This window comes from Eurytemora carolleeae, unplaced genomic scaffold (genome assembly GCF_000591075.1).
Source record: "Eurytemora carolleeae unplaced genomic scaffold, Eaff_2.0 scaffold95, whole genome shotgun sequence".
NCBI lineage: Eukaryota > Metazoa > Arthropoda > Copepoda > Calanoida > Temoridae > Eurytemora > Eurytemora carolleeae.
The window spans coordinates 195,487-209,515 of NW_019396113.1; the positions used below are offsets into that span (position 1 = coordinate 195,487).

At 33.4% G+C, this 14,029-nt stretch overlaps 1 protein-coding gene across 1 annotated transcript in view; it reads left to right on the forward strand.

The window, feature by feature from the left end:
• Positions 1-9,373, forward strand: part of LOC111695316 (very long-chain specific acyl-CoA dehydrogenase, mitochondrial) — a gene marked incomplete in the record, with an annotated part of 11,902 nt that extends 2,529 nt beyond the window's left edge. The window contains 9 exon segments of the mRNA XM_023464590.1: positions 1,296-1,383; positions 2,029-2,129; positions 2,908-2,977; positions 4,691-4,786; positions 5,382-5,472; positions 7,231-7,318; positions 7,756-7,816; positions 8,753-8,854; positions 9,177-9,373. Coding sequence (XP_023320358.1) covers positions 1,296-1,383; positions 2,029-2,129; positions 2,908-2,977; positions 4,691-4,786; positions 5,382-5,472; positions 7,231-7,318; positions 7,756-7,816; positions 8,753-8,854; positions 9,177-9,227 — 748 coding nt within the window.
• Between the last annotated feature and the right edge of the window lie 4,656 nt (positions 9,374-14,029).

Below are 14,029 nucleotides of genomic sequence, written 5' to 3' on the forward strand. Positions count from 1 at the left end.
TAGATGTGAACCCTTTGCTGCCTGGGGGAATGAATACTTGGTTAAAACCATAAATGAAGAAATACATGGCAACTTATTCTTTGTTTCTGCTGGATTAGTCCGCTAGTAAATTTCAATGAGAAACGATAATTAATTATTAATTTATTAATTTTGGATATAAAAACAAGAATACCTTTTTCATCTTCCCTCAAACTAAGGTTCCTTATAATATGGATGTTCAGTTAAAATTGCGTCAGCACTTGAAAGCGCTCAAAGATTTTCGTATTGAAAGCATCAAATACAGTTGTTCTTCCATGATTTAGTTGATAAACTGTAAATACGTATATTATTGCGGATCCGGATCCGGCCTGATCCTAAGCACTGACTTTATCAGAAATTATTGAATATTCTGTGATCTAGGATGTCCATGATCCACTACGCAACTGAGTCCATGGCCTATATGGTGTCTGGCACCATGGATAGGTAAATATGTAATAATTTACAATCTGAGCCCGCGATTTAAAAAATTTGGAAAATTACGGCTCGGGTCTAAGCTGTCGTTGCTCCTTATTTACGGCTTGAGCTTTCGGATTCAAGCTGCATGTTAATTTCCACAGATTTGAGTTCAAAAAACGGTTTAATATTCTATTTAGCGGATTTTCATGGTAAGGATTGACGCATTCCGGGATTTTTTTTAAAGAATAATACTCAACATTGGTCATTGAGGCTTATTCTCCACTGAAACCAACCAAGGTCGGTGGGCCTAACTCCTGAAGTCGAGCCGAAGATCTTGCAGCTGTTAATCACGTGATACAAGCTGTCGTCAGAGTTGGGTGAAAGATTGGGTCTTAAAGTCGAGTTTAAGGAATTACGACTCGAGTCGAAGTTTTTAAATCGCGGGCTCAGATTCGATAGATTTAAAGTATATGAAATAAGTAGTTGTGTTGTAATGATTTGTAATTATAATCTTTTCTGGTTTTTAACTTTTAATACATCTACATTGGAAATAAGTTAATTAATATATTATTATTATCATTATTATTACATTTAAAGGACAAAGCAAAAACCGAGAATGAAATATGTAGAATGTAGAGGCTATAGTTATTGCCAGATGGAGGCTGTTATTTCCAAAATATTTGCCTCCAATATCCATTTTTCTGTAACATTTATGTACAGATTAAAAGTTATTTGCCACCGAAATTAACTTGCCTAGAACTTATTAATATGTAGAAATTAGGATGATTACCGTTTGGAGGCTGTTACCTCCGAGATAGTTGCCTCGGATATACTCCTGTTTGTAACATATTTATATGTAGAGGCTATGATGATTACCAGTTGGAGGCCGCTATCTCCAAGATTTTTGCCTCCGAGGCTGCCTGGTATGTGACCGATGAGGGAATCCAGGTAAATTCGGAGGATCCAAAAATTGTTAATTCCTAAAAGCTAAAAAATATAGGTCATCTCTTAAATTGTATTTAGTAAAACATGGATATTAATGAAGCAATATCATATGAATTTAAAATCGCACGTTAAAGAAAACTTTTTAAAAAGCAAAAACTTGAAGGAATTGTATACCAAAAAATAAAAAAATTGACAATTTTCTAAAGCTTATAAACTAATTCTTAAGTTCTCTTGTTATCCCACTAGATAGGGGCCTATATTTGACATCTATCCCCCCCCATTTCTTACCTATTCTTAAGATATATTTTTTTTATCGATTATCGGTAAATAAACATCGTGTATCGTGGATTTGTTGATAAAATTACCTTGATTTTGATATAATTATCTTGATATTTTTTTTTACCTGAAAAGTTTCTATTAATTTAGCTAACCGTCAAAGAAAATAAAAAAAATTCGAACATTCGAAGCTCTAGATTAAGTTAATATTATTATTTATTATTACCCTAAATTTTGAAATTTTAAACTCGCGTTCGAGCAAATTTATCAATTAAAGATGGGAAATTTCGGGAAATTATTTAAGAAAGGTAGAGCTGTGTTACGAGTAGATCTAACATTTAAAAGTTTTGACCTTATGATATTATCCTCTAGGTTCTGGGAGGAAATGGATACATGAAATCCCTGGGTCTGGAGAAGGTGATGAGAGATCTCAGGATTTTCAGAATTTTTGAGGGAACAAACGATATCCTCAGGTTTGTACATAGAGTGTTGCTAATTTTTTTGATTCGTTTTTTGGTTTTTTTTTTGACATATTTCCTCTCAGGGTTCAAATTTGACCCAGTGTATTAAAGCAAATGTTCATTCTAAACATTTGCTTCTTTTACTTTGCTAATTGCCAATTTTTGACCCTGAGAGAAAACATATTTTTAAAAAGACTAACTCTTTGAAATTATCGTTTTTTTGAGTCGTTTCTCCAATTTTAATCTAGGATAAAAATATAGTTTAATGACCCGAATACAGTTTTGAAGTGTTGTAAGTTTTTTTTTCAAATTTCTAAAATAACGATTATCATCACTAAATACTTGAAGTGAATCTTAAGATAAACCCCTTTTTTTACAGTTTGAAAGACAAACATTTTTTACAAAAATAAAAATAATTTACATAATTTACCTAAACAAAATTAAGACAAGATCCGAAAAATGATATATACACAACCATTCATGTTCCCTAACAATTTCAAATATCAAAGAACAAGTTTTATTCCGTGTTAAACTGGTTATCACTGTAGAGCGGGCAAATAGATCCTGTATTAATTTAACTGTCAAAAAGATGGGAGAGGGAATGGAAGGGGGAGGGAGAGGGACGTGAAAACAGATCTTAACAATAAGTATAAGTAGATGGAAACTCTGAGAGGGAGTAATTGAAAAGATACATCTTAAACTCAGTTTTTCTGCAAAAAAAGATAGAATGAACAACAAAAATTAATAGAAACAAATTTTTTAAGTCTAAAAAGAAATGTTTTGACTTTAGACTGTTTGTTGCTCTGACCGGAATCCAGTATGCTGGCGGTCATCTAAAGGAACTACAGAAGGCTGTCAAGGTAAATTTTATTTCCTAATTAATAAGATTTTTTCTTTATATCGTTTCTTTGACCAACGAACAATTTATTTTCGATTAATTTTTATTAGTTCAGACTTTTTTATTTAATTGGCGAAATAAAAAAAGTGGAAATGTTTGTTCAATTTTTCAGCGTTTCGGATCCGGATCCGGATCCGATCGGATCCGTATCATTTGGTCGGATCCGGATCCGGATCCAAAGAGCCAAAATAATGCGGATCCAGCGGATCCGGATCCGGATCCTAAGCACTGCTTTTTTTCTTCTAGTGCTCAAATACTGCTGAGGTGTACTTTGAGAACACACCAATCCCATTGGAGAACGTGATTGGTGGTATTGGGAATGGATTCAAGGTTGCTATGGCTATACTTAACAACGGCAGGTGAAGTCAATATTCATTTTTAACTATTATGCTTCCATAAGACCTCGCGCCCAGATTTCTTCTAATTAATTTTAGATTCTGAATGTTGCTCTACTGGTACTTTTATTTCTAATTTATGGGTTTGAAGATTTATTTGATAAATATTAATTGACGTGAAATTTTATAAGATGTTTTTTTTTGAGGCGGGGATATTAGTTCTTTATTATGTTAAACTAGTTTGAGAGCCTAGCTTAGCTTAAAAACAAAACTTTCCCTATAAATGTCCACTCACTCAACTTAGAATGTTTAAGCCAAGCTAAGAACATTCCTAAGGTCGAGTTCTTTAATCAAAATTTGAGACAAATTGGTCAATATGTTAAATACCTATTTTGTGACCAATTTCGAAAAGCCAGCCTAGATATGTCTGATGTCTTGTGTTTTATGAGTTATGATCGGCCATTTAAACAAACAATTAAAAATTATTATTTTTTTATATAGATAATGTCTAGGTTTGGTATGGGAGCCGCACTCTCTGGAACCATGAGAACTGTGATCACCAAGGCTACTGAGCACGCAACTCAGAGAGTTCAAGGATCCGGATCCGGATCCGATCGGATCCGTATCATTTGGTCGGATCCGGATCCGGATCAGGAAACGTTGATATGGATCCGGGAAGCGCCAAAAATTAATCAAAACCATGGAATAAATAAATCAAAATGGTTCGTAAATGTATTATTTACATGACGAAAATTTTTCAAAATTATCTTTAATAATTTAATGTTTACATTTATATAATAGTAATGACGACATTTTTAACTTTAGGATTATTATAGTTTATAAATTATAACCTTGCATAACATTTAATAGGGAAAATCCGATTCACAGAATCAAAAGTTACCTCGGATCCGGATCCGGATCCGTATCAGAGTCAGGATCCGGATCCATCATCACGGATGCGGATCCGCGGATCCGGATCCGGATCCGAATGATATGGATCCGAAACACTGCAATTTCTGGAAGCACAGGATTTTTTACTTCAGTAAACACAATATGAATGAATGATAACATCAAGAAAACATTATCAAAGTTGTTTATTTCAAATAGTCATGTGCTTAAATATACTTTCGATGATAATAATATCACAAATAATAATAAACCATTACACAATGATAACAATAAAAAAATAGTGAAAAAATAATAACAAAAAATATGAGAATAATAATGTTAACACCCGCAGGGAGTCTTTAATATTCGGGTTGTTTCTTTAATAGTAATAGATATCTAATTAGTTTTCCAGCTTTTCAATGTGTCTAGATTATTCATCTTTATGTTTCTAGGACCCTATCTCCAACTTTGGAGTCCTTCTGGACCAGGTGTCTAAGAGAGCAAAGGGTGGACTAGGAATTGGACCAGGAAACTCACTTGCAGATAAGGTTGGTTCTATTCTTCCTATTTGAATAAACATTTTAACCAGAGATACATGAAAAATAAGTGATTTAATCCTTAAATCATGTCCTGTCCAGTGTCCATATATCTCCGTCCAAAAAGTATTACCAAGCAGATTCCCATCCTTAATTAATAGTTATTTTTCTCAATCCTCATCATAAAATAAAATTTTCAGAAGGAACCCCATCCTAAAATCATTTTCCAGAAAATTCCAATCTATAAATAATTTTTATTTTCCTGAATCTTCATCCTTAATTAAATCATTTTCACGAATCCCCAACCTAAACTCATTTTCCTGAATCTTCATCCTTAATTAAGTCATTTTCCAAAATCTCAATCCTTAAATCATTGCTATAACTATTTCATACTTAACGATCACTGTCAGGAATCTAATATAAATGACGACAGTTTATCTCTAATGCAATGGGAGGAACTTTGCTTTGCAGATTGAACTACTGTCATGCACAAAGCATTACTGAACTTTTGAACACTTACTATATATGTGTTTATGTGAAGCATCTCAACTAAGCATTATTTTGTATTTGATAATCTATTATATTCATCCGTTTTGTTTGTGTTCAGGTTCACGCCAACCTAGTTGACTCAGCTGGCCAAGTGTGCACAGGAGTAGATATGTTCGGTGGCGCTGTAGAGAAACTTCTTATTAAACATGGTAAGTGTTCACAGGGGTAGTTATGTTCGGTGGAGCTGTAGAGAAACTTCTTATTATACACAGTAAGTGTGCATGGAGGTAGTTATGTTCGGTGGCGCTGTAGAGAAACTTCTTATTAAACATGGTAAGTGTTTACAGGGGTAGATATGTTCGGTGGAGCTGTTGAGAAACTTCTTATTAAACACGGTAAGTGTGTACAGAGGTAGATATGTTCGGTGGAGCTGTAGGGAAACTTCTTATTAAACATGGTAAGTGTGTACAGGGGTAGACATGTTCGGTGGAGCTGTAGAGAAACTTCTTATTAAACATGGTAAGTGTGTACAGGGGTAGACATGTTCGGTGGCGGTGTCGAGAAACTTCATTTTAAACACGGTAAGTGTTCACAGGGGTAGATATATCGGTGGCGGTGTAGAGAAACTTCTTTTTAAACATGGTAAGTGTGTACAGGGGTAATTATGTTCGGTGGAGCTGTAGAGAAACATTTATTAAACATGGTAGTGTAAGTAAATATAAGCTTTCAAATCAATTTAGAAAGTGAAATAGGTCTGTATGTATACTGCACATACAACATGAGATTTGACTAGCATAACATGAGTCTAACAGTCGTCGTTCTATTCCACAGTTTATGAGTACTAATCTATGTTATTTACTGTATAAGTATTATCAAAACAACTATCGATAAGATAGACCCTTTTTAAAGAGTTTCAGGCTTGATTCACAACGGTACCAATCAAACTTTTGAAAACTGTTAAAATTATCCTTGTTTTGGTTTTCATCTGAAAATTGAAAAATTGGAACTGCGGATTTATTCAAGGAAGGAAGATGAGAGAATTTACACCTTTTAGATGCAGAAATACGACGACATCTTCCAAAGGGACTGTAAGCGTAATTTCAATTGAACCTCAGTTCAAAAATTGCAATGCCCGATTTACAGAGATACCATTGAAAACTTAATCTGATAATAAACGTGAAAAATACTGTCGTTTTTCTTGAAAAGTGTTTAAAATTGTTTTAGTTTCTCCGTTGCTTTTTTTAAGCAAGAAATGCGCAAGTCACTTTCACAGAGAAAAAGCAAATGAAAATAAATATTTTAAAGACCCATCAAGTCAATTAAAAAACGAACATTTGTAAAAATATCAGAAATCTAGCAGAGAACGCTTTGAAAAACATAACATGATTTATTTCAAAATATATTTCATTTAACTTTCAAAAATTTGATAATTTTCGTCGCGGTTTTTCTTTAAAACATATTTACTTAATAAACAAGGAAATATTCCGGGTTGAAGGAAGTATTTGGAAATATTAAACGTAAACATCGAGGTTAAAAACAGTAGAATTATTCAACAACCAAATTTTAAATTCAATATAACCCAGCTGTTACAGTCTAGAGCGTTGTGAGTGCGCCTAGCAACTCAGGTTTTCTTTTTGCAAATATATTTTGAAACGCAGAGTCGACACTTAAACTGGCTTAGATCCAAATTCTTTTGAAACACTAACCCTTCGTTTATGTTCACAAAGTATTTGTCAAATTGAAACTTTTGAGGCCCTATTGGGGGTATGGGGTAATGAAATAATTTTCTTAATGCTCTGTGAGAACTATTTTTATCGGAAAATCTGCAATTTTAAGGACGACTGTACGGAATTTATACTGTCTGTTTCCTCGAGCTGGAGCTGTTATGTTATACTTGGAATCGTCACATTTGAAATCTTTGTATTTGGGATGATTCAATGATTAATTAACAATATTTATATTTTTAGGAAAGGGAATTATTAATGAGCAATTCCTTCTTAGCAGACTGGCTGATGTGACAATTGATTTATACTCCATGACCTGTGTACTCTCCAGGTATTGATATGTACTCTATGACCTTTGTACTCTCCAGGTATTATGTGCTCTTTGACCTGTGTAGTGTATACTGTACAGGTATTGATTTATACTCCATGGCCAGTGTACTGACCAGGTATTGTTATGTACTATATGACCTTTGTACTGTCCAGGTATCAAGAACTTATTGTTCTGTGTTCTTTCCAGTTATTGTTATGTACCCATTGTGTACTGTCAAGGTATAGATATGTACTTGTCCATGTGTGTACAAGTTGTACAGTTGAATCCGCAAGTCACTTAAAACCCAGTAAACGTTCATTTTTTAATATAAAAACAAGGATATCTCCATGATATCTGTTCAGTTTTAAGGGTACCCAGACCCTTGTAAGTCTTTAACTATGAAGGGTCACTTGAAATTACGTCTTACGTACTTTAAACATTAATTTCTATGTTGTTAGATGCTCTAAATCCCTGAACGAAGGCCTAGAATCAGCTCACCACGAAGAAATGATGACCAAGGTATAAGTTTATTTTTATGAAATTGCATACCTCGTTCTGGAAATAGTTTGAAATAAATAAATAATTTGAAATAATTTCCTGTATTCTAAAATAGATGTAACATTCGGCTTACATACATCACATCAATTACATTTACATTGTACATTTGTAACAAATTCAAGAAAACACGAAGACGATTACTACTGTGTAGCGAAGTTGACCGCGCAAGATTTACAATACATAAAACTATATCCGCTCCAAATGTGTCTCCTCATGCCCCCCCCTCTCTTCACCGCCTCTACTCGTGGAGAACAGCGTCAGTTAGCTTTAGAAAGTCGAGATGTGAACACCTCCGATCAGGAACTACTAACTCCTTCATACTGCTGCAGATACCTACTCTAGCAACGAATGCTGCTAATGTCTAAGCCTCCAGATGTCCAAATCCACAAAACAGTCGCATGTCCTGTGGTATGTGAGGCAAATCGTTCCTCCCCACACATGTTACAGACTGCAAACCCTCCAGGACCGTCGCCTAGATGTGAACCCTTTGCTGCCAAGATGCTGACACCTGCAAGCTGACCATCATTAAGCTCCAACTGTTCCATTCCTTTCAACACTAATAATCAATGTTATTTCATTTTCAACCGTTTAGATAACCCCTTTTTAAGGGTCACTATGTTAAAACAAATTTGATTTTATTATTCAATAAAGTTAAGGAATATCCCTTTTGTTCTTTTATTTGTGTCAACAACATTGTAAACTTACAAAATTAACTACAGGCTTTTCAAAGAAAAATATCTCATTAAACTGAAGTTTATTTAATTTTAGTTTAAAACCATGTTTTCAATCACAACTTAGTTTTAAGTTTCAATCCTCGTGGCTTTTCTCAATGAAAACTGAATACTATTTGATGTTACGAGGTCTCAAAGTCTAATCAGTAATTGTGCATTTGTTCAGGTTTGGTGCAATGAAGCATTTGAGAGGATCAATAGGAACCTGAACATGTTGAAGAATCCAACCAACCTGGAGAACTTCAAGATAATGGCTAAAATTTCAGAGGTACACTTATATATATATAGTACAGTAACAACCAGAAAACTGTAGAATAGGAAGACGACATTAAAACAAAACTTTAGTGCATTTGATGTTGGTTTAAAGCAAACAGCTTTACAAGTAAATTTTTAAACACTTATAAAGTGAAATCATTTTAAACTACACAATTCGGTTCGTTCTGTTCATTGGAGTCTTAAAGTCGTCTTCCTATTCCATAGTTTTCTCACTATAGTAATCCCTGTTTCTATTTCCTTTTTAAAGGAAGGGTCAAATTTAAGAGTATAATTAATGGTTATAAGGGTGTATGTTAACAATATTTATTTTACAGGGTGTCTGCGAGAGAGTGAGCCCTGTCCAAGGAAATCCCCTCGGAGTTTAATCCTAATCCTCTTCCTAATCCCAGCAATATTATGTATTTATTATTTTAAGTCCTTCAACGTTATCCATTTCAAAAACTTAAAATCAGCATCTCATTTAAATTATTGTGAAATATATTTAAAAATAAAGTGAATTGGTTTTTAAAAACTGCAAAAAAGCTTTTGTGAGAGCATTTCATAGATTATGATATTTCACTATAGGACATTATACAGATAGGACATTTCATAGATAAGACAATCCTCAATATCAGTGTATATTGTAATGTACAGGGTGTCCCAAAAAACATGGGTATTCAATGACGTATTCGATATAGTCTTTGTTATGAATTAGCATTGTATTACCTAATTTCATAACCAATAATATTATTGTATCTGCTATAGTTTATTTTATGAAAAGGGTAAAAGACTGTTAAGATGTGTCTATAATGTCTCCACAAGATGAACAGTGAAGACGGACAAGTTTACTCTGTTTGTATACTGCATATTGTAGTCAATACATAAACAAACAAAATGGGAAAATAGCAGACGAAACTCTTACAGATTACAGCAATCTCATTAGGTATCACTATACTAAATCAAAGAATTATTTAAAAAGACAATATCGAATTCGTCACTGAATTACCATGTTTCTTGGGACACTATTATATAATTCTGTTAAAAGGAAATAATTTACCTAAATCTGTGAAAACTGAAGTTCTTAAAAAACTAATTGAAAATAGTCAATCTAATTTAATTAATACTGGCAAGCAAGGGCAAAGGGGATGTCATAAACAATACAAAGAGACTAAATGAATTATCGAGGGAAAAAAGATTGTGTTTTTTTAGAAACTTCATTTAAAACTTCCTGGCTAAGTACATTAGGTGGCAACAGAGAAATGGACCAATTATACATGACGACACAAGTGTCAAATACAACAAGGAAAACAACTTTTTCTCCCATTAGTTAACATGTTTTGCAAGATCAAATACAAAAGTGTAAAAACAGAAAATAAAGAACAAAAAAGTGCAATTTAAGGTAAGAAACGCACTTCGTTTTATTATCACTATTCTTGATACTTTCAGCAGTACTGTGAGTCAAATTCTACGTTACCATTTAATGTGCTTGATAATCTATTTGACAAAATCTGATTAGGGATTCCCATATCACAGGATTAGCTTAGTTACTTTCTATCCTGATAAAACACACGTTTTTTATTTATTTATTATACTTTTTTTTGTCAGCTTAACGTTCTAATAATAAAGTAAAAAAAGACACTATAAGTTGAAAAGTTTTTGTAATACAAACCCAAAAATGATCGAATTCACATTGAAGAAAGTTTCTAGAAAACTAATACAGATTTTCAAGTAGATATTGTCGGATTCAATCTAGAATACATTTAGAACCTAATTTCAATATTCTTCTTCTTCTTTATTAAAAACAAAAGAACACTTATACACTGAAAATATAATTATAGGTATAGAGTGGCTTGTTCTCCCTCTATAGTTTCAGATAAAGTAAAAAACGTGATTTCGAAGAAATAGAAATAAACTTTTAATAAATCTGCAAAAACTATGGATTAATGAATTTGTAAAGTGGCTTGGTCGCCCTTTTATTTTAGCAAAGATAATATATTCAATAAAAGAATAACGAGAGAAAAAAAACTTTAAAAATCAGCAAAAATTATTGATAAGGGCGTAATTGCATAAACGCCTAGAGCTAAAATGCATAAGTGCTTATCGCACAGCTCTGGATCAAGTATTATTCTCCTAGTTTTCAACAAAAACAACAGGGTTTGGCTAGCTTGGATTAAGCAAGTTTCAGTTCTTGAATGTTTTAATTAACTTAGGTACGGGAATCATTTCGGATGATGATCTTGTAGATGTACATGAAGTACTTGAGGCAGGATTTCCCCATGTCTAACCTCTTTTTATCACTGAGATGTAGCATGTTGCAGGCTTTATCTTCTCTGTAATGAGTTTTCCTGACTCCTACTTTGGAGGCCAGCCTTTCTCTTGGACCAATCTTTACTCCTTTCTTGTTCTTAACATCCTTCAGGCCCCAAGTATAAAACCTAGGAGCCCACACAGTAGGCATCCTGGAAATAGTCTCCTCTCGATTGAAAATCTTGATCATTTCGTTCAATAGACATAGGTCGTCGTATTTATTTGACCTAAGTTTTCTATTTTCTTTAGGAAGAACTGCGATCTTAGGAGGTAGGGGAAGGCATGCAGCAGCAAAGCTTCCAGGAGAACAATGCTTTAATTTCTTCATCCCATAAACTGATGCTCTGAATCTTCTCATTTCTTCAATTATATCTCCAGGTTCAGTATCACGCAGTATGTCGTTTAGACCAGCAACAAGGAGAACATCTACGATGATATCCTGGTTAGAGTATTCACAGCAGAAGGCATGATGGAGTGATTTCACAGTACCTCCAGGGATTCCAACACATTCCATGTGGATATCATCTCCAATATATTCGTTCTCATATCTTTTTCCTTGCCATCCGTTTAATATCGAGGAAGTCATCAACAGTGGATATCTCAAGCCAGTTTTGCAGCTGTGTGGAGTAGCTTTGCATGTAATGCAGGGATAATTTCAATATTCTACTCTGCGCTATTTTCTAGTTTTCAGCATTGCTCTCGAGTTTGACAGGTGCAACCAAGAAGTGTTCACAATAACTCTGGGATAGAGGCTCAAAGGAGTTACGCGTATGCCGCGTTGAATTATAAGGCATACGCGTAACTACGCGGCAAGGGCGCAACTTTTTTGAGCCTCTGCCCAGTGGCGCAAATAAGGAAGGTTATTGGGGTTATTTCCCCCCCCCCTAGAATTTGCTTTAAAAAAAGGTTGATTTTAAAATTGAATATCTTTAAAATTTTCATGAAAATAATTCAAAAGTGCAGATACTTCAAACTTTGAATTATTTTGGTAAAATATTTTAAGTTTGAAATATCAAAGGTTTACACCACTTGGTGCAAAGATTTAGGGATTAGAATATTTGAGTTTGTGGCAAAAACTCAGTTCCAAATCTAGAGAACATCCTGGCAAACTTCTAACTGATGATCATATTTGATAACCTGTTTATCTTCTTTAAACGAACTGCTCTAAAATCGAAAATGAAATAAGATTATGAATGTTGGTTAGAATGATTAATCATATATGATCAAGAACTTCAGGAGAAAACGTAACATTATCTGTCCTTTTTCCGTGTAGATTATTAAAATAATATATGTATTTTGATAATATAATAATAAAACTGATTATTTCTTGTAACTATATCTGTAATTAAACAAGGTACTTAACAAATTTTCTTTGGCGCTCCGCGCACACATGAAAAGAATTGACTGACTCATTGCATAATTTTACAGCTGTTGGAAAGTATAAATGTTTTTAAAAACACAAGAAAAAAAAAAATTTGAATTGAACACAGCCAAATCTGCATGCAACAACTGAAAATTTCCTTTTTTCAATGTGAAACCCTTACAAAAAAACTTTTATTTTGAAATAATTTCTTAAGGGGTGGCAAGCCCCCGCTACACCTAAGATATTTTGCCCCCCTCCCCCCTAGCAAAAGTGCTAGCTGTTCCTCTGGAAATTAGAATATAAACAAAGACAAATCTTTTTCAAAGTTTTGCAGAGTAGCTTTTTAAAAAATTAAAAAAAGTAATCTTTTTCCTCTTCGAGTAAAACTATTATTTTTTATCTTACTTAAAATAAATTCAGTTTTTTTACAGATCTTTGTAGTTAATGTAAAATGAACGACTATATTATAGGGTATTAAACATGGTGAAAGCTGAAAGGTAGGAAATAAACCTGTATTTGGTGGAGTTAGTAAATGCCAGAAATGAGTGGAAAATGCAATCAAACCCAACTAAAACCAATAATTTGATATACATCATGATATTTTTCTAGGGGNCCCCCCTACAGAATCCTTATTTACGCCCCTGCCCCGATAAGGATGAGGATGAGAATGAGGATGAGTATTGATCTCGATATTCACAACACAAGAGTCCCCAGCTAATATCATTTCATAAAACATATATTCAAAAATTCTTTATTATAAAATAATAGGTAATAAATCTCGAGGTCCATCCTAAAGAACGATTTTTATTTAAGGATTATTGTGAACTAAAATCCCCTAAATCTTGAAAAGACGACATCTAGTGTGCTAGCTGTATTATTAATCAATGAGAATGGGAATGAGAATGAGAATGCGAATGAGGATGAGAATGAAGATGAGGATGAGGATGAGTATTGATCTCGATATTCACAACACAAGAGTCCCCAGCTTATATCTTTCATAAAACATATATTCAAAAATTCTTTGATATAAAATAATAGGTAATAAATCTTGAGGTCCGTCCAATTAACGACTTTTGTTTTAGGATTATTGTGAACTAAAATCCCCTAAATCTTGAAAAGACGACATCTAGTGTGCTAGCTGTATTATTAATCAATGAGAATGGGAATGGGAATGGGGATGAGGATGAGAGTATTGATCTCGATAGTCACAACACAAGAGTCCCCAGCTGAGAGCATATGAAACTTGTTAATCTGCAACTTAATGTAATTTTTATCCGTTACTAGCTGAAGAGCCCTATTTTAGAAGAAAAAACGATCTGTGATCACTATTTTTAACAATTTTGTCGGACACATAATCTATGTTCTTGACAATCTGTTTACTGTTTACACCGATTTAATTCATTATTTGATTAGAACAAGATGCGACTAAATAAAAGTATTTTATTGTTAAATGGTTTTTATAATTTTTTTCCTGGACAAGTACAAGTATTAAAAATACAAAATGTTAAAAAATCAAGA